Source organism: Podarcis bocagei (assembly GCF_964188305.1).
Source record: "Podarcis bocagei genome assembly, chromosome: 4".
NCBI lineage: Eukaryota > Metazoa > Chordata > Lepidosauria > Squamata > Lacertidae > Podarcis > Podarcis bocagei.
The window spans coordinates 6,480,815-6,506,704 of NC_138128.1; the positions used below are offsets into that span (position 1 = coordinate 6,480,815).

General features: G+C 45.5%; 1 protein-coding gene across 4 annotated transcripts in view; it reads left to right on the forward strand.

Moving 5' to 3' along the window:
• LOC308584973 (cytochrome P450 2J2-like) overlaps window positions 1-25,890 on the forward strand; it is a 62,569-nt gene that overhangs the window by 33,371 nt on the left and 3,308 nt on the right. For 3 of the 4 annotated variants that reach the window (XM_081190384.1, XM_081190383.1, XM_081190385.1), the window contains exons 2-7: window positions 280-442; window positions 978-1,127; window positions 1,330-1,490; window positions 7,480-7,656; window positions 17,535-17,676; window positions 23,880-24,067. In XM_081190384.1, coding sequence (XP_081046510.1) covers window positions 280-442; window positions 978-1,127; window positions 1,330-1,490; window positions 7,480-7,656; window positions 17,535-17,676; window positions 23,880-24,067 — 981 coding nt within the window. The remainder of the gene's footprint in view (window positions 1-279; window positions 443-977; window positions 1,128-1,329; window positions 1,491-7,479; window positions 7,657-17,534; window positions 17,677-23,879; window positions 24,068-25,890) is intronic. The other variant, XM_081190386.1, reaches the window with a different exon arrangement.

A 25,890-nucleotide genomic window follows, 5' to 3' on the forward strand; every position in this document is an offset into this window, starting at 1 on the left:
GGCAAAGGCTGGCTCATCTACTTGCCTGTCACCACATGGCTGGAGACTATGAAGTGCCTCTCTGCTGCTCTGATCCCACGCAGGGAAAAAACAAGCAGGAGGGAGTAAAACGAATGGGTTGGAATGAAGGAAGGAACAAAAGAAAGAAAAGGAGATGCTGGCAAGAGAAGAGAGTATAGTGAGATGCTTAAGAGGCGAGGAAGGCTGAAGCTCACATATTAGGTTGAAATAACTATCTGAACGTAGCATTCCTCTTCTCTCTTTTGACCCAAATGGTAGATGGCAAAGCAATATGGAAACATTTACACCCTTTGGGCAGGATATCAACCCTTCGTAATACTGTCTGGATTCCAAGCAGTGAAAGAAGCGCTCATTGACCACTCTGAAGAATTTGAAGACCGACCACAGACTCCTTTCCTTATGGCTATGACAAAAGGAAAAGGTAGGTAATGAGAATTTCTGCTGGTACTTTCCCCGAAGAAAACATTTAAGTGGCTGTCTGGAAAAAGAGAACAAAGGTTTTCTATTAATGTTGTACTGAACAGGAAATAGGGGTTCTATGCAGTGCCAGTTCTTATCAGAGAAGACCCACTGAAATCAATGGGCATGGCTAATGTGGGTTTATTAATTTCCATTAGTCTACTCTAACAAGTGCTTTATGGAAGTCAGAATTGTACTACACTGTGGTTAGACTGAACTGCAGGTAGAAGCTTGTTTCCTGTTGCAGTTGCAATGCATTGACTGTCCTGGCCCTCAGCGCTGGATGAAGGGCTTGAACTCTCCGCTCCTTCTGCTGAGATCCCCACAAAATATACTGAGGCAGACTTTACATCGTCTTGTAATTGTTTGCCTCAGAGATACTGAATAGCTTGAACATTCAAGGGCATGAACTTCAGTAAACAAAGTTTCTTCTTGGCTGGTAACTTAATTGTAACATTAATTTCTGTAAGGAAGAATTTCTCACTGATTTTCCATAGGTAATATATTTTCAAATGGTCACACCTGGAGGCAACAGAGGCGGTTTGGTGTAGTTACTATGCGGAAGCTGGGACTGGGGAAGAAAGGCATGGAGCAGCAAATAGCAGAGGAGGCCCATCAGCTTGTGGAGGTTTTTGCACGTTCAAAGGGTATGTGATGAGGGGTGATGGTGCTGAGCTGGCGTATGAAGATATATTTGTGTACTACCTCTGTCCATTTTAGAAAGGAATGTGATATGTTTTTCTTGGTTCCTAATGGAGATCCCAGCAGTTTCTCTTGGCCACCATGAAATCCCACTCTCAGTCTGAACAGGAGCAGATGGACTCACATTAGTATAACTTTATTTTGCAGGACAACCACTTGACCCCTCCTTGCCCATCGCTAATTCAGTCTCCAACGTGATATGTGCTGTGGCTTTTGGGCATCGGTTTGCTCTTGAGGATGAACAGTTCCAGAAGCTGATAGAAGCCATAGATTTCTCCCTAAAATTTATAGGAAGCTTCGTTCATGCAGTGAGTAGTCATTTTCATTCCTGCTGATTCAGAGAAGTCTCCCAGGGGCCTTACATTTCCCACTCAGCATTCTGGATTCCATTATGATAGAGGATAGAGTGTTGGAGAAGTGAGATGAGGTTTAAATCTAATCTGAGATAAGGGCTATTTTACAGCCTAATCAATTTCTTACCATGAATATAAAAGAGACAGTAATGAAACTAGTTCCACAAGTTGGGACTCTTTGGAGGAAAGACAGGATAGAAATGGAACAATGGCCTTCAGAACAAATCATCTATAGCCCACATAAATGAGCAAAGGTGAACAAAATAATTTTCTCAGGAAGAGAATTACACTATGGCATAGCGTGGGTGGAGCCAGGCAGCCTGTGGCCCTGGACATGACCAGATGCTACTATGACAGGCTCCCTCATGATGTTGGAGCCGTGGGGAGGTAAGACATCAGATGACCCCCCTTTTCTTTCTCTGTAATGCAGGGGTCAGCAAACTTTATCACCAGGGTCTGGTCCACCTTCCCTCAGAGCTTGTTGGGGGTTGAACTATATTTTGGGGGGAAAGGGGGGAAAGAACGAATTCCTATGCCCCAGAAATAACCCAGAGATGCATTTTAAATAAAAAGACACATTCTACTCATGTAAAAACACGCTGATTCGCAGACTGTCCGCAGGCTGGATTTAGAAGGCAATTGGGCCGGATCCAGCCCCTGGGCCTTAGTTTGTCGACCCATGCTGTAATGTGTTTCTCTGTCCCCTTTTCTTCTGCTGGCTGCAACGAGCCACCAACACTTCTCCTTCCCATCCTGCTGTGCTCCACATCCCTCCCTCACCGGCTTCTGTTAAAATAAGAATTTTTTTACCTGCCAAACAAAATCTCTCTCTTTTTTTAATAATAATTTTTATTAATTTTAACATATAAATTATAATACATGCCACAAAACTTCACCACTTACACAATCTTTTTTTGGACTTCCATCAGCACCTCTGATGATCCACCGTTTTAACCACTTCTTATGCATTTCTTAAATTCATATTGCCTTTAATTATCTTAACTAACCATCCTCCCCTTTATCCATTTTTGCAATAGTTCCAAGAATTCACCTCACAAAACTTCTTGCAAACCTACAAACGTAGTCTGATCATCACAATTACTTTTCAAATAGTCTGTAAATTTACACCAGTCTTCTGTGAATTTCTGGTCCCACAGATTTTGAATCCTTCCTGTAAATTTATCTAGTTATGCATAGTCCATTAATTTCATCCTCCATTCTTCTTTCATCAGTAATTCTTCTGGCTTCCATTTTTGTGCCAATAATATTCTTGCTGCCGTCGTTGCATATAAAAACAGCTTACATTCTTTTCTATTTATATCACTTCCTACAATGCCCAGTAAAAATGCTTCTGGTTTCTTTATAAATGTATATTTCAACATTTTTTTCATCTCATTATATATCATTTCCCAGAAGCTTTTAACTTTTTTACATTCACACCACATGTGATAAAATGTTCCTTCTTTTTCTTTACATTTCCAACATTTATTGCTAATGTCAGGGAACTCACATCGGAGCCAGAGGCGGAGGGAAGGCTCTCAAGTGATGCTGGAGAGGTACCCAGCAGGGAGAGAGGCAGCTCATCAGCTGGGGAAGGAAATCAGCGCAACACCAGGGATAAGGGGGGCAGATGGGGGAATCGGTGAGAGGGCTCCAGGACTCTTCGCTGGACACCAGCGGGGAGAGCACGGGTCCTCTACTACCCACACCCTCCCTGCGCGGAAGACTTCCGCGCAGGGAGAGTAGGAGGAGACTTGGCGTCAAACAGCTTTTATGCTGGAAAAGGTTTAAGAAAGACCTGAGGAAATTCTTCCAGGCGATGGATGCGATGTATTCCAGTGGTGTACAGCAAAGTGTGACTCGGCGGGAACTGATGGACTGTAAACAGGGGAACCAGTCAGTTAGAGACTACTGGTCACGCTTTGCCATGTTAGTCCACCAGCTCGGGTGGGAATTGGACTCTGAGCCCATTCAGATGTTATTCAAAGAGGGGTTGTCCCCAACGGTAAAGGACGAGCTTTCCTGCGCGCCCCGCCCGCAGTCAATGGAACAGCTGACCAAGACTGTTCTTGCGATTGGTGTAAGACAGGAAGCGCGGGCTCAGGAGAAGCGCGAAAGGAGAGGGGAACGTTACCATGACTACCGCATTCCTGAAATACCAAGGCAGCCTTCCCCGCCGGCGGAGCCAATGGAAATAGATGGCGCGCGAGCGGGAGGTTTCAAACTCCAGCGAAGGGCGCAAGAGGGAGGGAAAGGATTGGAAAACCACCAAGAAGTGTTTCCTCTGCCAGCGGCCAGGACATTTTGCCAGGGTCTGCCCTCAAAGAAAGGCCTGGCAAGGGATGGTGGGAGCTGCAGGAGGTGAGGAGGCGGTGGAAAAGGGGCAGGAGCAGGGAAACGCCAACGCTTGGCTGCCACTCAGCAGGCATAGCAGCCAGGCCAGCAACCAATAGAAGTGCCCCAACCAGACCCTCCCAGGGTGGCTATAGCCATAGAGGTGGTGCTAGAACTCCCGAATGGGCACCCAGTCAAGGTGAAGGGGCTGTTGGATTCAGGCAGTTCCTGCAATTTCTTCAGCAAGGACTTTGCACTAGAGCACCAGCTCCACCTGCTGCCCCTGGATTTTCCCTTGCAAGTGACCACCATTGATGGCAGGGAGCTTCTGGGAGGGGAAGTGACACACTAGACCCCACCAATGAGAATGAGGGTTTCCAGGCACACGGAGACTATCGCCTTTCACATAGCCTCACTGGCAGGACCCCCAATAATATTAGGGATGAGCTGGCTAGCACAACATGATCCAGTGGTGGCATGGCATCAGAGAACGGTCACCTTTGGGTCAGCTTACTGCTTGGAACACTGTCTGGGGGGGGGGACCCCAAGAATGACCGTGGCCAGGGTGGCTGGGATAGCTGTGGAGCCAAGAGGGGAGGTGCCACCACAATATGCTGACCTGCAGGAGGTCTTCAGCGAGAAGGAGGCAGATAGATTACCCCCCATAGGCCCTTTGACTGCCAAATCAACTTGCTCCCAGGGGCGCAGCTGCCGGTGGGTAAACTGTATGCCATGTCGGACAGGGAGGTGAAGGAGTTGCGGGAATTTATTGACAAGAACCTGAAGAGAGGTTTCATAAGAGAATCAAAGGCGGTGGGGGGCAGTCCGGTGTTCTTTGTGGACAAAAAAGACACCAATCAACCCAGGCTCGTTGTGGACTATAGGGCCGTCAATTTGGTGTCGGAACCCGTGACCTTCCCAATGCCCAGGATTGACGACATTTTAACACGGGTGAGGCAGGGGAAAATTTTTACCAAGCTGGACCTCAGGGGAGCATACAACATGATTAGGATGAGGGAGGGGGACGAATGGAAGACCACAATGTTCACACCCCTGGGGGCCTTTGAGTACCTAGTTATGCCTTTTGGATTATAGTCGGGCTCCGCCTGTTTTCAAGCTTTCATGCACCACGTGTTGGGGTCCCTGCTGTACAAGAACTGCGTAGCCTTCTTGGACGACGTCTTAATCTATTCAGACAATGAGGAGCAACATGTCAGAGACGTCAGGGAAGTGCTAAAGAGACTGCAGAAGCATCAGCTGTGGGTCAAGCTGGAAAAATGTCAGTTTCACGCCAGAGAAGTTGGGTTTCTGGGGTACAAGTTGTCAGACAAAGGCCTAGCGATGGACCCAAGCAAGGTGCAGGCAGTGCTGGAATGGAAGGCCCCCAAAACCCAGAAGGACGTGCAGAGGTTCTTAGGGTTCAGCAACTTCTACAGGAAGTTCATCAAGAACTTCACCCACTTGACAGCGCCCATCACAGATTGTTTCAGTAGCAAAAGGAAGTTCGTCTGGACAGAGGGGGCCCAGCAATCCTTTGAAAGACTGAAGGAGGCGTTCGCTTCAGAAGAGCAGCTCCTGCACATTGATCTGGAGAAACCCATGAGGCTAGAGACCGACGCGTCCGACAGAGCCATTGGGGAGGTTCTTTTGCAGCCAGGGAGGAGCAAGCAGGAATGGAAACCGTGTGCCTTTTTCTCGAGAAAGCTGAGCAAGTCGGGGCAAAACTATACTGTGTATGACCGCGAACTGCTTGCGATCTATGCGGCGTTTCGTCGGTGGCGACATCTACTAATAGGGGCACAGCACAAGATCCAGGTTTGTACAGATCACAAGAACTTGGAATACTGGAGGACCGCACGAGTACTCAACCAGAGACAGATTCGATGGGCACAGGAGTTCTCCAAGTTTTCCTTTGAAATCCGATACGTGTCAGGAGAGGAAAACGTAAGAGCAGATGCTCTCTCCCAGAAGCCGGAGTACATGGAAGGAGATACGACACGTGATCCCCGAGGACCGATGGGTGTGTGTGGGGGAACCTTGCTGGGGAGACGAGAACTGGCCAGGCTTACTAGAAATGACGTGTCCGCACAAACTAAAATTGGGGAACTCAGGGACGGAAGAGAAAACCAAGGGGGATTTGAGGAAAAGGAAGGGGTGCTGTACTATAAGGGGGCGCTGTATGTACCGGGGGAGACCCTGAGGGGGAAGGTACTCAAACAACTCCACAACAACCCCACAGCTGGGCACTTTGGACAGCACAAAACCATGCTCGTCACCAGGCAGTTCTGGTGGCCAAGGGTGAGGGAGGATGTACGGGAATATGTACGGGGTTGCGACTGTTGCCAAAGGGCAAAGGGGGAGCGGGTTGCCCCCGCAGGATTACTGGAACCCTTACCCATGCCGGGAAAACCCTGGGAGGTGGTGTCCATTGATTTTATGACCGATTTGCCCAAGTCCCGGGGAAAGACAGCAGTCATAGTAGTAGTCGATCTACTGACAAAGATGTGCCACTTCATAGCTTGCTCACATGCGGTGACCGCTGAGGAGACAGCCAAGTTGTTTGTGGATCACATCTTCAGGTTGCATGGGGCTCTCGCGAGGGTAATTTCGGATCGCGGGAAACAATTTACTTCCCGGTTCTGGAGGAAGCTCATGAGCTTGCTGCAGGTAGAGGTGAGCTTCTCGACGGTGAGACATCCGGAAATTAAAGTTGCTATAAAAGAATTCTCGACGGTGAGACATCCGGAAACCAACGGGCAAGCAGAAAGGGCAAACAGTATACTCCAGCAATACCTACGCTGCTACGTCAGTGAGAGGCAGAACGATTGGGTAGAGAAACTTGCGCTGGCTGAATTTGCGTACAATAACGCTGAACATGTGTCTACCCCACGTGAGAGAGCCCAGGGGTCTGAGCACTCACCCCCCAACACCACTTTCTTAACACAGCCCAGGAGAAGGGAGCGGGACCACTGTATAACAGTGCCCCCAGCTCCCAGACCCTCTAGACGGTACAGAAGGATGTTACAGTCAATGGTGTCAAAGGCCGCTGAGAGATCCAGCAGAACTAGGAAACAGCTCTCATCTTTGTTTGATTTTTTGAAGGAAGATATGGGCATTACTTGACTGGGGAATAAAATAAAATAAAATAAAATAAAATAAAATAAAATAAAATAAAACGGCATTGCAAGATTTGGAGGACTGCACATTTCAAAGGCTGGCTGTGTTTCAATTTGCACATTAGGCAAATTTACTCTTAAATGTGAACTGACTTGAATGTCTCCCCATCTGTATTCTCCAGCCACCCCCACCTCCCAACAAATGGCCTGGGATTGTGCCCAGTTTTGAATGAAGCCTGGGAGCTAGAAAAATACTTTGACCCCTAGTTTTCTTTCATATATCCGGCTAGAGATATTTCCCAGAACCAGTCATTCTGAGATTCAAGAGAACCTGCAGACTCCTACCTTCTTCTCAGGGAGACTCAGACTAATGTGCTAGCTCTGAAGAATAACTCGGGTCATATTTTAAGTGCTAATTCAAATGAATTGACTCATGAACTGCATGACCAAGCTTCCTCATGGTAATGACGGCATGTCTGATTTCTTTCCTTTAGCTTTGTGAAATTCTCCCATGGCTCATGAAACATCTCCCAGGGCCCCACAAGAAGGCCTTGTCCTGCTCAGAGATGGTGTTTTCATTTGCAAAGGAGGAGATAGAGAAGCATAAGGAGAATCAGTCTCTGCATGAGCCACAGGATCTCATTGATTTCTATCTGCTTCAGATGGAGAAAGTAAGTATCTGCTTTGAAGCTGAATGCTGCTCATCCAAGGAATCATTATATTTCCTGTTATAAGTGAATACTAATCTCTTCCAAGGACACCAAAATTTTTTTCCTGAATCTCAGTTGTCAGGGAACTGCCATCAGTGCCGGGGGGAGAGAGCAAGATCCAGAGGGATTCCAGAGAGCGTCCTGGGATTGGGAGAGGCAGCCCATCTTCTGGGGAAGAGAATCAGCATAGCACCAGCGGAGAAGGGGGGCAGATGGGGGAAGCGGTGAGGTGGTCCCTTGACTCCTTGCCAGGGACCAGCGGGGAGAGTAGGGGTCCTCCGCTGCCTACGCCCTCCTTGCGCAGAAGGCTTTCGCGCAGAGAGAGTAGGAGGAGACTAGGCGTCAAAGAGCTTCTTTGCTGGAAGAAGTTTAAGAAATGCCCACTGACGGATTCTGCCAGCGATTGAGACAGCCATGGGTGAGTGGCTGTCCGGACAGAAAAGGTTCACTCAGGCAACCCAGCCAGGTGTTTGCACCGGCTTACACATGAGCAACCCCTAGAACCACTACAGCAATCCGTCAGTCTCTGACGTTGCTTGTGCGCAGCCCCGGAGAGGCAGCATGATGAGCTAAACAAGGCCGGCCGGAGAGACAGAGCAAGAAGCCATGGTGTGAGGTCTGGTCGAGAGGAACCGAGACCTGGAGGCGCATGTCACTACCCTGTCTGCGCGGCTGGAGGAGACACGGGCTCGGGATGCACAGGTCAGAGCCACCCCGATAGGGAGGAAGGTCCCAGGGCTGGTACACAAGTTTGGTGGAAAGCCCCAAGACTACAATGCCTTCCAAACGGAAATTCAGTACGCTTTGGAATTGCAGAAAAATGACTTTGCGGATGACGGGGAGAGGGTAGCCTTCATTGTTGGACATCTGCAGGAATGGGCGTGTGAATGGATCAGGCCCCTAATGGCGACGCAGAATGATGCATTGAAAGATCTTAAGAAATTCTACCAGGGAATGGACTCGATGTTCTCCAGCGAGGTGGAGCAAAGCGTGACACGGAGGGAGCTGATGGGGTGCAAGCAGGGGAGCCTGTCCGTCAGAAACTACTGGTCGCGTTTTGCGATGTTAGTCCACAAGCTCGGGAGGGATCTGGACTCTGAACCAGTACAAATGTTGTTTGAAGCGGGTTTGGCCCCCGAAGTGAAAGACGAGTTGTCCCGAGCGCCCCGCCCACGGTCGATGGATGAACTCACAAAGACTTTGCTTGCGATCGGTGTACGCCAGGAAGCACGGGCTCAGGAGAAGCGGGAGATAAGGGCGGAACGTTTCCATGACAACCGCATTCCGGAGATGCTGAGGGAGCCTTCCCAGGCGGCGGAGCCGATGGAAATTGATGGAGCGCGCGTGCAGTTTCAAATGCTGGTGAAGGTCGGAAAATGGAGGGGAAGGAGTGGAAAACTACCAAGAAGTGTTTCCTCTGTCAGCGACCGGGACATTTTGCAAAGGTCTGCCCTCAACGAAAAGCCTGGCAAGGCATGATGGGGGCTGTAGGCCACGACGAGAAGGGGGAGGAAGAGCCGGTGCAGGGAAACGACAATGCCTGGCTGCCAACCAGCAGAGGCAGCAGCCAGGCCAGCAACCAATAGAAGTGCCCCAGCCTGACCCTCCCAAGGCAGCTATAGCCATAGAGGTGGTGCTAGAACTCCCAAACGGGCACCCCGTCAAGGTGGAGGGACTGCTAGATTCTGGCAGCTCGTGTAATTTCTTCAGCAGAGACTTCGCTCTGGAGCACCAGCTCCACCTGTTGCCACTAGATTTTCCCTTGCAGGTGACCACCATCGATGGCAGGGAACTCCTGGGAGGGGAAGTGACACACCAGACCCCGCCAATGTGAATGAGGGTCTCCAGGCACACAGAAAGCATTGCCTTTCACGTGGCCACGCTGGCAGGACCCCCAATAATACTGGGAATGAGCTGGCTGGCAATACATGACCCAGTGGTGTCATGGCATCAGCCGTCGGTCACCTTTGGGTCAGCTTACTGCTTAGAACACTGTCTGGGAGGGAAGGAACCAAGAATGACTGTGGCCAGGGTGGCTGGGGTGGCCCTGGAGCAAAAAAGGGAGGTGCCACCACAATATGCTGATTTGAAGGAGGCCTTCAGCGAGAGGGAGGCAGACAGACTGCTCCCCCACAGGCCATTTGACTGCCAAATCAACCTGCTTCCAGGGGCTCAGTTACCGGTGGGTAAGCTGTATGCCATGTCCGACCAGGAGATGCAGGAGTTGTGGCAGTTTATTGACAAGAACCTGAAGAGAGGTTTCATAAGGGAATCAAAGGCAGTGGGGGGCAGTCCAGTGTTCTTTGTGGACAAAAAAGAGACTAATCAGCTCAGATTAGTTGTGGATTACCGGGCCCTAAACCTGGTGTCAGAACCCGTGACTTTCCCAATGCCCAGGATTGACAATATTTTGACCCGTGTGAGGCAGGGGAAGATTTTTACCAAGCTGGACTCAGGGGAGCATACAATCTGATTAGGATAAGGGAGGGGGACAAATGGCAAACGACCATGTTCACCCCCCTGGGGGCTTTTGAGTACTTAGTCATGCCATTTGGATTACAATCAGGATCGGCCTGCTTTCAAGCCTTCATGCACCATGTGTTGGGGCCCCTGCTGTACAAGAATTGTGTAGCCTCTTTGGATGACGTCTTAATCTATTCGGACAATGAAAAGCAACACGTCAGAGACGTCAGGGAGGTGCTACAGAGATTGAAGAAGCATCAGTTGTGGGTCAAGCTGGAAAAATGCCAATTCCACGCCAGGGAGGTCGAGTTCCTGGGGTACAGGTTGTCAGACAAAGGACTAGCCATGGATCTGGGCAAAGTGAAGGCAGTGTTGGAATGGAAAGCCCCCCAAAACAGAAAGGATGTGCAGAGGTTTTTAGGCTTCAGCAACTTCTACAGGAAGTTCATAAAGAACTTCGCTCACTTGACAGCGCCCATAACGGATTGTCTTAGTAGCAAAAAAAAGTTCGCGTGGACAGAGGATGTGCAGCAATCCTTTGAAAAACTGAAGAAGGCGTTCACCTCAGAAGAGCAGCTCCTGCACGTGGATCCGGAGAAGCTGGGCACTTTGGGCAGCACAAGAGCATGCTACTTGTCACCAGGCAGTTCTGGTGGCCAAAGGTGAGGGAAGAGGTACGAGAATATGTACGAGGGTGCGACCGATGCCAGAGGGCAAAGGGGGAAAGGGCTGCCCCCGCGGGGCTACTGGAACCCTTACCCACACCGGAAAAGCCCTGGGAGGTGGTGTCCATTGAATTTATGACAGATCTGCCCAAATCATTTTTTTTTTTTAATAAATTTTTATTGGTTTTACAGCATTTTTTAAAAAGAACAAACAAACACAAAACAAAACAAACATACAAAATACTTTCAAAGATATTTTCATAAACCTTTTTTCTTGGACTTCCCCATACCCCCCCTCTCTGCATCCCAGTGTCCATATTTGAACTAGCAACTCCCAGTTGTTACTTTCTAATCTCTGTCATCTTAGTCCTCCTTTATTATCTAACCTTGTATCCCTGTACCCTGTTACTTCTAGCAACCACAACATTTTAACATTCGTTGAGTTTGTAGTAGTCCTTAAGATAGCTCTTAAATTTTTTCCATTCTTCTTCCACCATCTCTTTACGTTGGTCACGGATTCTGCCTGTCATCTCAGCCAGTGTCATATAGTCCATCACTTTCATCTGCCATTCTTCCAGAGTAGGTAAATCTTGTGTCTTCCAATACTTTGCGATGAGTATTCTTGCTGCTGTTGTGGCATACATAAAGAAATTTCTATCTTTCTTTGTCACCAATTGGCCGACAATGCCCAAGAGAAAGGCCTCTGGTTTTTTGGAAAATGTACATTTAAGTACCTTTTTCATTTCATTATAGATCATTTCCCAGAAGGCCTTTATCTTCGGGCATGTCCACCAAAGGTGGTAAAAAGTACCTTCAGTCTCTTTACATTTCCAACATTTATTATCGGGCAAATGATAGATTTTTGCCAGCTTGACTGGGGTCATGTACCACCTGTATACCATTTTCATAATGTTTTCCTTTAAGGCATTACATGCCGTAAATTTGATACCGGTGTTCCATAACCATTCCCAGTCATCTGACATAATGTTGTGTCCAACATCCTGCGCCCACTTAATCATAGCAGATTTAACTGTTTCATCCTGTGTGTTCCATTTCAACAGCAAGTTATACATTCTAGATAAATTCTTAGTATTGGGTTCTAGCAATTCGGTCTCTAGTTTTGATTTCTCCACTTGGAAACCGATTTTCCTATCCTGTTTAAAAATTTCCATTATTTGGCGATATTGAAACCAATTTTCTACTTTGTGCTTCAATTTCTCCTGACTTTGTAGTTTAACCTTGTCTCCATCCTGTTCTAAAATTTCCCAATACTTCGGCCATCCGACCTCCATATTGAGTTTCTTCACTGCTTTAGCCTCCACTGGTGACACCCATCTAGGGGTTTTATTTTCCAATAAGTCTTTGTATCTTATCCAGACATTAAATAATGCTTTTCTAACAATGTGATTTTTAAAGGTACTGTTAACCTTGTCATACCAAAGATATGCATGCCAACCAAAAGCATTATTGAAGCCTTCCAGATCCAAGATGTCTGTATTCTCGAGGAGCATCCATTCTTTCAGCCAGCAAAACGCTGCTGCCTCATAGTACAATTTTAGGTCCGGCAGGGCAAAACCCCCTCTTTCTTTAGCGTCAGTCAGTATTTTGAATTTAATTCGGGGCTTTTTGCCCTGCCAGACAAATTTCGAAATGTCTTTGTGCCACCTCTTAAAACATTCCATCTTATCAAGAATCTGCAAGGTCTGAAACAAAAATAACATTCTAGGCAATACATTCATTTTAATTACTGCAATTCGGCCTAACATTGACAGTTTCAGATTTGACCATATTTCTAGATCTTTTTTAATCTCTGACCAACATTTTTCATAATTGTCCTTATACAAATTAACATTCTTAGATGTTAAATAAACCCCTAGGTATTTGACTTTCTTAACCACTGTCAAACCTGTTTCCTCCTGAAACTTCTCCTTTTCCATATCTGTTAGGTTTTTCCCTAAGACTTTAGTTTTTTGCTTATTCAACTTAAATCCAGCCACCTGGCCAAATTGTTGAATTATTTCTAAAACCCTTTTCGTACTAGTGTTTGGCTCTTGCAAAGTCAATACTAGGTCATCTGCATACGCTCTTAACTTGTAGTGTTTAGCTCCGACCTGCACACCTTTGACCTGCTGGTCATTTCTTATCATATTCAGCAACACCTCCAGAACCGAAATGAAAAGTAATGGGGAAATTGGGCACCCCTGCCGAGTTCCTTTTTCTATCTTAAGTTCCTCAGTCACAACATTATTTACAATCAGCTTAGCTTTTTGTTCGGAATATATTGCAGCCATACCATTCTCAAAACCCTGGCCTACCCCCATCCCATGAAGATTCTTCCTCATAAAACTCCAAGAGATATTATCAAAGGCTTTCTCCGCGTCCACAAAGATCAATACTGCTTTAGTGTTTATATTCACCTCCAGCTTTTCCAAAATGTCTATTACATTCCTTACATTGTCCGCTAGGTGTCTTTTAGGGAGAAAGCCTGCTTGGTCTTTATGAATCTTCTCCATCAAAACTCTTTTAAATCTTTTTGCCAAAATGTCTGCAAAAATTTTGTAATCCACATTAAGGAGTGATATCGGGCGGTAGTTCTTGAGTTGGGTCTTTTCAGTCTCTGACTTTGGTATGAGTGAGATATATGCCTCTTTCCACGATTCAGGTGCCCTTTTTCCTTCAAGGATCTCATTACAAACTTCTCTTAATGGTTGAATCAACCATTCCTTCAACGATTTGTAGTATCTAGAAGTCAGTCCATCTGGTCCCGGAGATTTGCCCAATTGCATATTCTGAATGGCAGCCTCTACCTCTTGTTCTGAGATTCTCTGGTTCAAGTCCATCTTACTTTGCTGAGAGATATTTTGTAATCCATATCTTCCAAGGAATTTGTCTATATCTTCTTCATTTTGCGGGCCTTGGGTGTAAAGTTTTTTGAAGTAACTTAGAAAGCAATTTCTAATTTCATTAGGTTTAGATATACTCTTTCCATCAACCTCTAGGCTTGTAACTGTATTTAGTTTCTGCCTTTTCTTCAATTGCCATGCCAAAAGTTTACCGCATTTATTTGCTGATTCAAAAGTCTTTTGTTTCATTTGCTTTATCTTCCATTCAATCTCTTGGTTCATCAATTCCATATATTGAGTTTGATATAACTTAATCTCTCTTAAAAAGTCCTGAGACTTTGGTTTTGTTCTTAGTTTCCTCTCTCCTTCCTTTATCATTTCCAAGATCTTCTCTTTTTTCTCATTTTGTTTTTTCCTCTTTATTGAATTTTGTTGAATCAAAAATCCTCTCATAACAGCTTTACTTGCGTCCCAGATCACTCTTTTCTCCACGTCAGTCCTCAAATTTATTTCAAAATAGTCTTTTAAGGTCTTTTGGGCCTTCGTGAGAATCTCCTTATCTCGAAAGAGGGTGTCATTCATTCTCCATCTAAATTGACCGGTTATTGTGAGTTTCATCTCCATCTTCACGGCGTTATGGTCGGAGCAAGTTTTTGGGCAGATTTCCACTTTCTTAATCTTTGGAGCCAATCCACTAGTAACCCAGATTTGGTCAATTCTGGTCCAGGTCATCATTGCTTGGGAGAAGAAGGTTCCCTCTCTCTCCAGAGGGTTCCTTGTTCTCCAAATGTCTATCAAGTCCATGTTTTCTGTCATTTCGAAAAAAGTCTTGGGGAGTCTCCCTTCTTTAGTGACTGTTAGTCTTTGTGCCTTGTCCATATTAGTGGAGACCACGCCATTCATGTCTCCCATGATTATCATATTATAATCCAGATAGTCCGTCAAAGTTTCATGAAGTCCCTTAAAGAAGTCAGATTTGCCTTCATTTGGTGCATAAATTCCAACAACTAAAAGTTTTTCTCCTTGTACTTGTATCTCCACAGCCAGATATCTCCCTTGTTCATCTTTAAATATCATTTTTGGAGCCCATTTCTCCTTCACATATATTACCACTCCCCTCTACCCACACCGGAAAAGCCCTGGGAGGTGGTGTCCATTGAATTTATGACAGATCTGCCCAAATCAAGGGGAAAGACAGTGGTCATGCTAGTGGTCGATCTACTGACTAAAATGTGCCATTTCGTAGCTTGCTCACATGCAGCAGTGCCAGAGGAGACAGCCAGGCTGTTTGTGGATCACATTTTTAGACTGCATGGGGATCCATTGAGGGTAATCTCGGATCGCAGGAAACAATTTACTTCCCGGTTCTGGCGGAGACTCATGAGCTTGCTACAGGTCGAGGTGAGATTCTCGACGGCGAGGCACCCAGAAACCAACGGACAAGCCGAAAGAGCGAACGGTATACTCCAGCAGTACCTACGCTGCTATGTCAGCGAGAGACAGAACGACTGGGTAGAGAAATTAGCTTTGGCTGAATTTGCGTACAATAACACTGAACATGTGTCCACGGGAATGAGCCCGTTCATGGCCGATTACGGGTGTCACCCCAGGGCCTTCCCGGGGTGGGGGGAGGAAGGATGGAGTGTATCTGTGGCTGAGCAATTTGTGGAAGAAATGGAGGCCTTACACCAGCAACTCAGGCTGAACTTGGAGCGGGCCAAGGAAGTTTACAAGAGGCGGGCGGACAGGCACCGTCGGGAGGGGGAGGCCATACAGGTGGGAGACCGGGTGTGGTTGTCATCCCAAGGGTTGACCCTAAAGGGAGGGTGCAAGAAGTTGCAGCCTAGGCGGCTGGGGCCTTTTGAGGTAATACAGCAGGTTAACCCAGTGGCATTTAAACTCAAGTTGCCTGACAGCATGAAGATACATCCGGTGTTCCATAGGTCCCTACTTTCACCTTATAGGGAGGGGCGGGAATTCCCAGGACGGGAGGGAGGGGTTACCACCCACCCGTGGGTAGAGGAGAGGGAACACTGTAACGAAGCCACGGAAATACTGGATTCAAGGTGGTGAGGTCGCCAGGTAGAGTACTTGGTAGCCTGGGAGGGGGAACCTAGGTCTGAAAACACTTGGGTCCCTGCTGAATCAATGACTGACGGGTATCTGATGGAAGAATTCCATGGTTTGTTCCCGGATAAGCCCAAACCATTAGCTAGATTATGGGAGGAAGCATTTGGACCCACAGACGACGAAGGGGACTTTGTAGGTTTTCCTGCCTCCGAAGAGGAGGGAGAGGAGGTGTCCGAGGGAGAAGAATCAGACTGGGAGGTTCAACCAGCGGGAAGAGATCTGAGCAGATGGGAGGCTGGTTTTGAATTCTCTAAAGATGATGACAGTTCCTTCAGGGCATTCCCCGCATCGTCGACCGAGGAGAGAGAGGAGGTTGTATCGGAAAATCACGCCAGGGGTGGGGGGTGGGGTCCTGAGGAGGAGGTGGATGTCAGGGAACTGCCATCAGTGCTGGAGGGAGAGAGCAAGATCCAGAGGGATTCCAGAGAGCGTCCCAGGATTGGGAGAGGCAGCCCATCTTCTGGGGAAGAGAATCAGCGTAGCACCAGTGGAGAAGGGGGGCAGATGGGGGAAGTGGTGAGGCGGTCCCATGACTCCTTGCCGGGGACCAGCGGGGAGAGTAGGGGTCCTCCACTGCCTACGCCCTCCTTGCGCAGAAGGCTTTCGCGCAGAGAGAGTAGGAGGAGACTAGGCGTCAAAGAGCTTCTTTGCTGGAAGAAGTTTAAGAAATGCCCACTGACGGATTCTGCCAGCGATTGAGACAGCCACGGGTGAGTGGCTGTCCGGACAGAAAAGGTTCACTCAGGCAACCCAGCCAGGTGTTTGCACTGGCTTACGCACGAGCAACCCCTAGAACCACTACATCAGTTGAAATTGACATTGAGTTACTTTTTTCCAGATTTATTGGATTATTATTTTTCTTAGTGAGTTGTGCAAACCACTATTCTGAATAATTTTATTATTATTAGGGTTGTGGGCACTGGAGATCAGTTGATGGATCCAACAGGGCAGTGGGCAAAAACGTTTGAAAACCCCTGTAAAACTCATGGGAACATACTCAACACTGAAATGTTGCTTCTGGTGCCCAAACAGTAAGAATGAAGAGCTTGGATTTGATATCCTCCCTTTCACTCCCTTTAAGGAGTCTCAAAGCGGCTCACAATCTCCTTTCCCTTCCTCCCCCACAACAAACTCTGTGAGGTGAGTGGGGCTGAGAGATTTCAGAGAAGTGCGACTAGCCCAAGGTCACCCAGCAGCTCCATGTGGAGGAGCGGAGACGCGAACCTGGTTCCCCAGATTACGAGTCTATTGCTCTTAAGCACTACACCACACTGGCTCTCAAAGAATGCCCAAATAGTACGAATGACCAACTCACCAAGTGTATTGTGGCTGCTGTTTCATTACACATTACAATGCATAGCAAGAGGAAACTAAATATGACTTCAAACTCCCGCCTCATTTATTTCTACACTAGAAAGGTCAAAATATTTTTTCTTCTTGCCTTCTTCCTGCAAGATTTCACCAAACGCTTGCAAGATCTCACTGTCCTCACTGTTGTTGTTACCACATTGTGGGCACTGCTGTATGACCAAAGTAAGGGAGGTGGCAGTGACAGCAGGGCAGTGGAGGTGGCACCTTCCTATGTCACCTCAGGCAGTGTAAGAAGACACCTCACCCCTCATGAAGCATGTGTTGGTGGTATGCTAATAGGAGCAGGTGGAGTAAGATAAAATAAGTGCTGAAGGACAGATTGTAATGCATGTAAACGACATGTCACTTTCCCCGTTTTCAAAATCAGAGCAAAAACGACCCAGAGTCCACCTATGATGAAGAAAATATGGCTTTTAGTATTTCTGGGCTCTTTGTAGCAGGGACAGACACAACCACCAGTTCACTGAAATGGGCGCTTCTCCTCCTGGCAACTCATCCAGATATCCAAGGTGAGAGAGGGAGACCTGTGCAGGGCTTCTTTTGATCTCTAGAATGGACTGTAATTCTTGTGTCAATTAATTGTTATTGATTATTGAAGTTCTTCCTGATGTTTAGTGGAATCTCTTTTCTTGTAACTTGAAACCATGGGTTCGAGTCCTACCCTCCGGAGCAGGAGAAAACAAGCTTGCTCCATCATCCATGTGATGGCCCTTAAAGTACAGTGGTACCTTGGGTTAAGAACTTAATTCCTTTTAGAGGTCTGTTCTTAACCTGAAACTGTTCTTAACCTGAGGTACCACTTCAGCTAATGGGGCCTCCCCCTGCTGCCACCACCCAATTTCTGTTCTCATCCTGAAGCAAAGTTCTTAACCTGAGGTACTATTTCTGGGTTAACAGAGTCTGTAACCTGAAGCGTCTGCAACCTGAGGTACCACTGTATCTGAAGATGGCTATCATCTCTCCTCTCCTCTTCTCTAGGCTAAACTTACCCAGCTCCCTCAACTGTTCCTTATAAGGCTTGGTTTCTAGACACTTGATCATCTTGGTTGCCTTTCTCTGCACATGTTCCAATTTGTCAATTTCCTTTTTAAACTAGGGTACCCAGAACTGCACACAGAACTCCAAGTGTGGTCTGAACAAGGCAGAAGTGAGTAGGAATATGACTTCCCTATACTCTTTATTCTGTGAACTACCCTGAGACACCCAGGTATAGGGCGGTATATAAATGTAATTAACAACAACAACAACAACAACAACAACAACAACAACACGTCTGCTGATGCAGCCTAGAATAGCATTGGCCTTTTTTCCTGTTGCATCAAACTGTTGACTCATGTTGAACTTTTTCCCCAATTTTTTAATTAGTTTTCCACATTTATAACAAAAATGACGTTAGAAAACACACAACAAATAAAAACACATTTCAATACAAAAAACTTAACACAAAAAACAGTTACTTCTTCTGCTACCTAATTTTCATAACATTGTTAACTGACTTCCTAGAATCCCCTCTAACTGAATTTCCTTATATCACTTGTATAACAGTTCTCCAAATTCACATTTCTAATAATATTAACTCCTATCATTTACTTTTTTTTATAAAATTTTTTATTAGTTTTCCAGATTTTATATAAACATAACACACACTAATGGACAAAGACAAAAACATGCATAATTTCAAGAATCTTGCTTTCATAAACTTGTTCCTTGACTTCCCCCCACACCCCTTCAAGCATCCCAATTTCCATAATTATGTCAGCAAATTATTATTTCTCCTCTTCACCATTTTAGTATTATCTTCTTATAAAAAAATTAGATTCTTTCCTAAGTTGGACTCAGGTTCCCTTCCATCGATTTCCCAGTTTATATTAGATAAAATACATATTAATTAAACCAAAAAATTCATGAGTGTTATTGAAATTCTGTCCCCCCCCCTTCCATCCCCGGTTTGCGTCCCTTCCCAAATATAAGTCCATAATAACAGTCCTTAGCCTGGGTTGCTCACGTCCGAGGCCTTCAAATCTCTTTCCGTCCCTCTCCACTGGTCTTGTTGGTAGTCCTTTATGTTGGTCAGTAAAACTCGAGGAAGTTCTGTCTCATTCAAACCAAATCTTCTTTCCACAAGAGAACTTGAAAACCATTGCTGCAAAAGATTCACAAACCCTTCATCTTTGAGATGGAGGCCCCAGTCGTATTTCTTCTTTATTTTAAGTTCCTGTATTCCAAGTGCTCTAGAGACCTCCTCCTTCATCTTTCTTATCTTTCGCAGATTTGTATTCCATAATATCCAAGAGTCTTCTTGTTTATGCTCCACTAGTGTCGCTTCCTGGTTGGTACTTTCCATCTGTACTTCCTCCTCTCCTTGTTTAGTCTTCAATTCTTGAGATATCTCTTCCAGTTCAGCTGTGGGTTCTTTCTTATTCAAATCCTCAGTACATTCAGCAGAGCTGTTTATTCCAGAAGTCAAGGTCATGAGCTGTTTGTTCATAGTCAGACTCTGCTCTTGTAAAATTCCAACCAAATAGAATGTTTTCTCTAGCTCCGCTAGTAACTTTCCATCCACTGCCATTGTAATGTCTCAGAAATCCCCCTAGAGGGAATCTGATACTTAGTAATCCTTTTCCAACAGCCCTCTGCCTCGTTAGTTTCTTTGTTTCCAACAACTTTAGTTCAATTGTATCACTTTTAGTCCAGAGGGATCTTAGGTTAAAAGGATTTTTTATTTTAAATTGCCCGTTTGACAGTTTTGACAGCTGTCAAACTCCTTTCCTCTTCAGCAGACTCAGAGGCAGGACGCTCCCGGGCCCGGGAGGGGGGGTTACACACAACAAAAGGAAAATCTTCTGAAATTCCACTCTTGCACTCCAGCTCAAAACTTGTTTTATCAAATCGTGAAAGTTAATGTCTTTTTAACTCACCCCAACAGGGTAGGCGCTCCAACTTAGTTCTCTGCCGTTGCTTTAAATCTTCTGCAGGAAGGGGGGTGCGGACTTCCTTTTGACACATCCCCCGATCGTATCAAATTCAAAAGTAATTTATTTTAAAGTCCAATTCCTCTACTCACGGGTTGCTTCTTTTCAAGTCCGAATTTAAGGAAACAAGTCAGCGCTCTTCAGCCATGGCACATGGCTTCGCTCCGCTGGGGTAGCGGTCTACTCTCAGCACCACGCCACTCTCCGTATCCTCTCCGTAGCCTTTAAAAAGGCTCTTCGTGGATCGGGGAGGGCGCTTAAGGTGCCCACCGAGTCACCAGGTCCTCAGGCATCCGCGCCTGAGGTTTTTGAGGGTCCCCGCGTCGCCATCGCGGCAGGACCCGTCCCCAGCGGAGCCGATTCCCTCCGGAGCTCGGAGGGAATCCGCTATTAGCTGTCCGCGCCAACCCGGAAGTCCCCTATCATTTACTAACCTCTTCTCCTTTATTAATATTCTAATCCTTGATATTTACTAACACATGTTCTTACTCTACCCCTAAGCCTATTCGTTACTTCCAAGAATTTTCTAATTATCTTACATCACAATATTTAGCTAAATATTCTTTAAATTTCTTCCAATCTTCATGTATCTCCTCTTTCTGGTCACGGATTCTTCCAGTCAGGTCGGCCAGCTCCAGAAAGTCCAACATCTTCATCTGCCATTCTTCTATTGTTGGTATCTCTTGCGATTTCCAGATTTTGGCTAATAGCAGTCTTGCCGCAGTAGTGGCATACAAAAACAATCTAACATCTTTTCTGGGCAATTCCAATTCTATTATTCCAAGTAGAAAGGCTTCTGGTTTCTTAATAAATGTATTTTTCAACATTTTTTTCTACGCATTATAAATCTTTTCCCAGAAGTCTTTCACCTTGGGAGATGTCCACCACATATGATAAAAACGTACCTTCTTTTTCTTTGCATTTCCAACATAGATTGTCATTTGTGTGATAAATATTTGCTAATTTTGCTGGGGTTAAGTACCATTTATACATCATTTTCACAATATTTTCTTTTAATACAGTACATGCAGTAAACCTAACCCCTTTCTTCCACAACCTTTCCCAATCTTCCAACATTATATTGTGTCCAACATCTCTTGCCCAGTCAGTCACCACAGATTTAACTTGTTCATCCTTTGTATGCCATTCCATCAGGAAATTGTACATTTTAGAGAGATTTTTAACATTGGTATCTAACAATTCCATTTCCAATTTGGATTTTTCTGTCACAAAACCATTTTTCTTATCAAGCTTATACAATTCATTAATCTGATAATATTGCAACCATCCATCCAATTTATCTTTAATTTGGTCAAATGGTCTCAATTTAAATCCTTCATTATCTTCCAAGAATAAATCTGTATATTTCAACCATTTACACTCCATATTCAGCTTTTTCTGTGCCTTTGCTTCCATTGGTGAAAGCCACCTGGGTGTTCTCCTTTCTAAGAGATCTTTATATCTTATGCAAACATTATATAGTGATTTTCTAATTACATGATTTTTGAAACCTTTATGAGCCGGTATCTCATCATACCATAGATATGCATGCCACCCAAATACATTGTCAAATTCTTCCAAATCTAACACATCAACATTGTCTAGTTGAATCCATTCCTTGATCCAGCAGAAAGCCACCGTTTAAAAATATATCTTCAAATCTGTCAGGGAAAATCCCCCTCTCTCTTTAGAATCTGTTAATATTTTATATTTAATTCTGGGTTTTTCCCCCTGCCAGATAAATTTAGACATTGCTTTCTGCCATTCTTTAAAACATCTTACATTATTGATAATTGGTAAGGCTTGGAATAAAAATAGCATCTTTGACAGTACATTCATCTTAAAGGTAAAGGTACCCCTGCCCGTACGGGCCAGTCTTGACAGACTCTAGGGTTGTGCGCTCATCTCACTCTATAGGCCGGGAGCCAGCGCTGTCCGCAGACACTTCCGGGTCACGTGGCCAGCGTGACAAGCTGCATCTGGCGAGCCAGCGCAGCACACGGAACGCCGTTTACCTTCCCACTGGTAAGCGGTCCCTATTTATCTACTTGCACCCAGGGGTGCTTTTGAACTACTAGGTTGGCAGGCGCTGGGGCCGAACGACGGGAGCGCACCCCATCACGGGGATTCGAACCGCCGACCATGCGATCGGCAAGTCCTAGGTGCTGAGGTTTTACTCACAGCGCCACCCGCGTCCCAACATTCATCTTAACCACCAATATTTGGCCCATTAATGACAGATTTAAATTTGACCAAACCTCAAGATCTCTCTTAATTTCATTCCATAATTTTTCATAATTATCTTTATATAAATTCAAAATTTTCACCGATAAATTCACACCCAAATATTTCACTTTCTTCACAGAAACAAGGCCTGTCATTTCCTGTAGGCTTTTCCTGTTGCACGCTGCAAACTCCTCAATTAGCCAGTCCTTAAGATTATCTTGTTCCAATTGTGGTGTGCCTCTCACTCTCAGTTGATTTTCCATTCCTTCATCTGTAAGAAAGCAATTGCATTAAGCGCATCCTGTTGGGTCCTCTCCACATCAGGCACTCTCACTGTTTCCAGTTCCATCAATCTTGTTTTGTGACCGGCAACCTCTTCCTTGACCTCTTGAATGCCTTTTTTCAAATCTACTTCAGCATAAAGGGATCAACCTCCGTAATTTGAATCCATTTCAAATCAATTAATAGTCCGAATTAAAATCCTTTTTTTACTCATGATTATCCAATCTTCTATATTTGGTCAGACAAATTTGTTGCTAACGGTCGCTGGACTTTGGAGCTTCAGGACTCATGTTGGACTTGTGGCCCACCAAGACACCTAGAACCTTTTCACATGTGCTACTGGCTTTAAAATGATTTTTGTGTATCTGGGGGGGGGCACTGCCCCCCCCCCGGCTATGCCCATGCTCAGAGCAATGGACAAAAGCCCTGGACCACTGTCTTCTCTCTCTCTCAGCAATCTATAATATCACATCAGATCCAATAGGGGCCAAATCCACTGTCCATAAAGGGTTTCGGGTGTCACAGTGAAAAGCTTTCTGGAAAGTGTTCTTATCATCTGGCAATGGAAAAAAGCGCCATTCAACCTTAGTTTGAAAGGCATGCATGAATGAAACAGCAGGAAGTGTAATGTGTGAATGTAGCATGGAAACATGTACAATGCTCTTCTTGTCACATGCACACATGCCATCACAGAACTAGAGAATTAACTCAAAAGGGCAACTCAGTGATGAAGGGAGTGCAGCGTGTTCCAGAAGACAAGTGGTTGGTGCTTAAAAAAATAAGCAGAAGAAGACAACAGGCGAGGATGAGCCTAGAGACACAACAGAAACTGCTAAAACTGCATTTTGGGGGAATATGTATTTTCCTCTCCTATTAGCAAAACTTACTGGGTCGAATCCAAAATTTGCATACTCGGGAGTAAACACAGGAAATCATTGGGAAGCACTTCCAGAGGGAAAAAAGCAAAACAAAATCGAGTGGCAAACTGCACGCCTCCCAGAGTAAAAAAACACCAAAGAACAGAACAATGTGATTCTCCTCTCAGCAATTCATTTTCACCACACCCCTTGAGTACTGGAGCGCAAAGACAAAAGAAGAATGTGGATTATCTGTTTTCCATTTGATCTTCTGGCTATCGCTCTAGCCCTTTAACACTGCCCATGCCAAGTACTGGGGGAAGAATGAAGTTTATATATTCAAAATAAACCTTCTGTTTCTGCAATTTTTTTCAGATAAAGTCCATAAGGAGATAGAAGTTGCTTTAGGTGCTTCTCACACAATCTGCTATCAAGATAAGAAGAAACTGTCCTACACCAATGCTGTGATTCATGAAATGCAGCGCTTTAAATATGCCTTATTTATGGGGGTTCCTAGGCAATGTACAAAGGATGTGAAGATGCGTGGTTTTCTCATTCCCAAGGTAAAGAAGAGTGATACAACTGCACGCCTGTATCCCAACAGTCTATGAGTAGGTTGCAGCCCCCAGCCATGCAGGAACTTCCTGTGTGGTCTAAAACAGGAGTTCCATCTGCAGACATGTTTCACTAGGGCTATTCCTGGGGTAATGTGGCACCTCAGAGGAGCATGCAGTGGCCAAAGGTCTCAGCGAGGCCTTTTTGAAACAGGTGTTGGGGGAGGCCCTGCTGTATTTCTGCTTGTATAGAAATATTTTTTAAATAGAAAAAAGTTGAGGATGAATATGGCCATTGTTAAATACCCACCTGTCCCCCCAAAACTCCATTCAGTTTGAACTCTGCAAAGATTCGTCCTGGGATAGTGAGGGAGAATCCTGGTATGGAGACTTCCGGGTTAGCGCGATCAGCTAATGGCGGATTCCCTCCGAGCTCCGGAGGGAATGGGCTCTGTGGAAGAGGGGTCCTGCCGCGGCGACGACGCGGGGACCCTCAGAAACCACAGGCGCTGAAGCCTGTGGACTTGGTGACTTGGCGGGCCCCGTTTGCGCCCCCTCCGACCCGTGAAGAAGCCTTTTTAAAGGCTTCGGAGCGGGGGATGGAGAGCGGCGTGGTGCTGTGAGTAGACCGCTTCTTCCACGGAGTGAAGCCGCAAGCCATGGCTGGAGAGCGCTGACTTCTTTCCTTGATCATTTGGACTACAAAAGTAACAACCCGTGAGTAATACGGAAATCAAAGTTAAAAATTTCTTTTAATTGAATTCGGTACGACCGGGGGAGGTGACAAAAGGAAGTCCACCTCCCCCCTTTGCAGACAATTTAAAGAAAGAATTGGATAACTAAGGTCGAGAGACTGTCTTTCTCTCTTCAAGACAAATTTTTTTAATTTCATGACTTGGCTATATAAGTTTTCTGCTGGAGGATTAGAATTGATCGTTAGAGCCGAAGTGTAACCCCCCAGATCCGGGAGCGATCCGCGAGAGAGCCTGTGGAGGATATATACAGAGTTTGACAGCTGTCAAATGAGCTGTCAAAGTCAGGAAATTTTGTTTTTTGCTACTTTTGCCGGTTATTTTTGTTACATTGGACTTCAAGCTTTTGAAAACAAAGAAGAAATAAGAACAAAATAACCTGATTGTTGGAGAAAGAACATTAGTAACCAGAATCCCTCTAGAGGGGGTTCTGAGATATTACAATGGCTGCAGATGGAAAAATACAGGCAGAGTTGGATAGAATGTTTCACTTCCTGGGAAAGCTGCAAGAGCAGAGTGAAGTTATGGCTACAAATCTTACAACCTTGAACTTTAAAGTAAACAAATTTGCTGATGCTGTTAAGGACTTGACTCAAGAAAAGTCTGCAGCTGGAAAAGAAGAAACATGCGCTGTTTCAGAGGAGTGGGAAGGAGGAGCTGAAGTGCTCCAGGTGAAAAAGGACAACCAGAGGCCTGTTAAGATGGAATATAAGGAAAGCAAGGTTTGGATGATGAAAATTTGGTTTGAAATTGAAAATGAAGATTGGGGACTTTTCCCTATGGGGAGTTCGGAAGACCTATGGATTACAAATTCGATTAAGGTGAAAGCTGGAGTGTTTGGGACATTTGGGACATTTGGACTTAAAAAGAGTAAGAAGCAGGATCTGGACTCCTTCTTTGAATATGGAGGTCTGGTTGGAAAAAATATAGATCCTAGTGGGTCAAAGCTGCTCCGAAACTTGATGTTCAACATAAAGGACTGTCAACAAAACCGGCTGAGAGGGACTGAGAGAGACTTAAGGGCCTCGGACGTGAGAGATCCAGGCTGAGAACTGATAGATTGAAGGATAATTTCTGGGG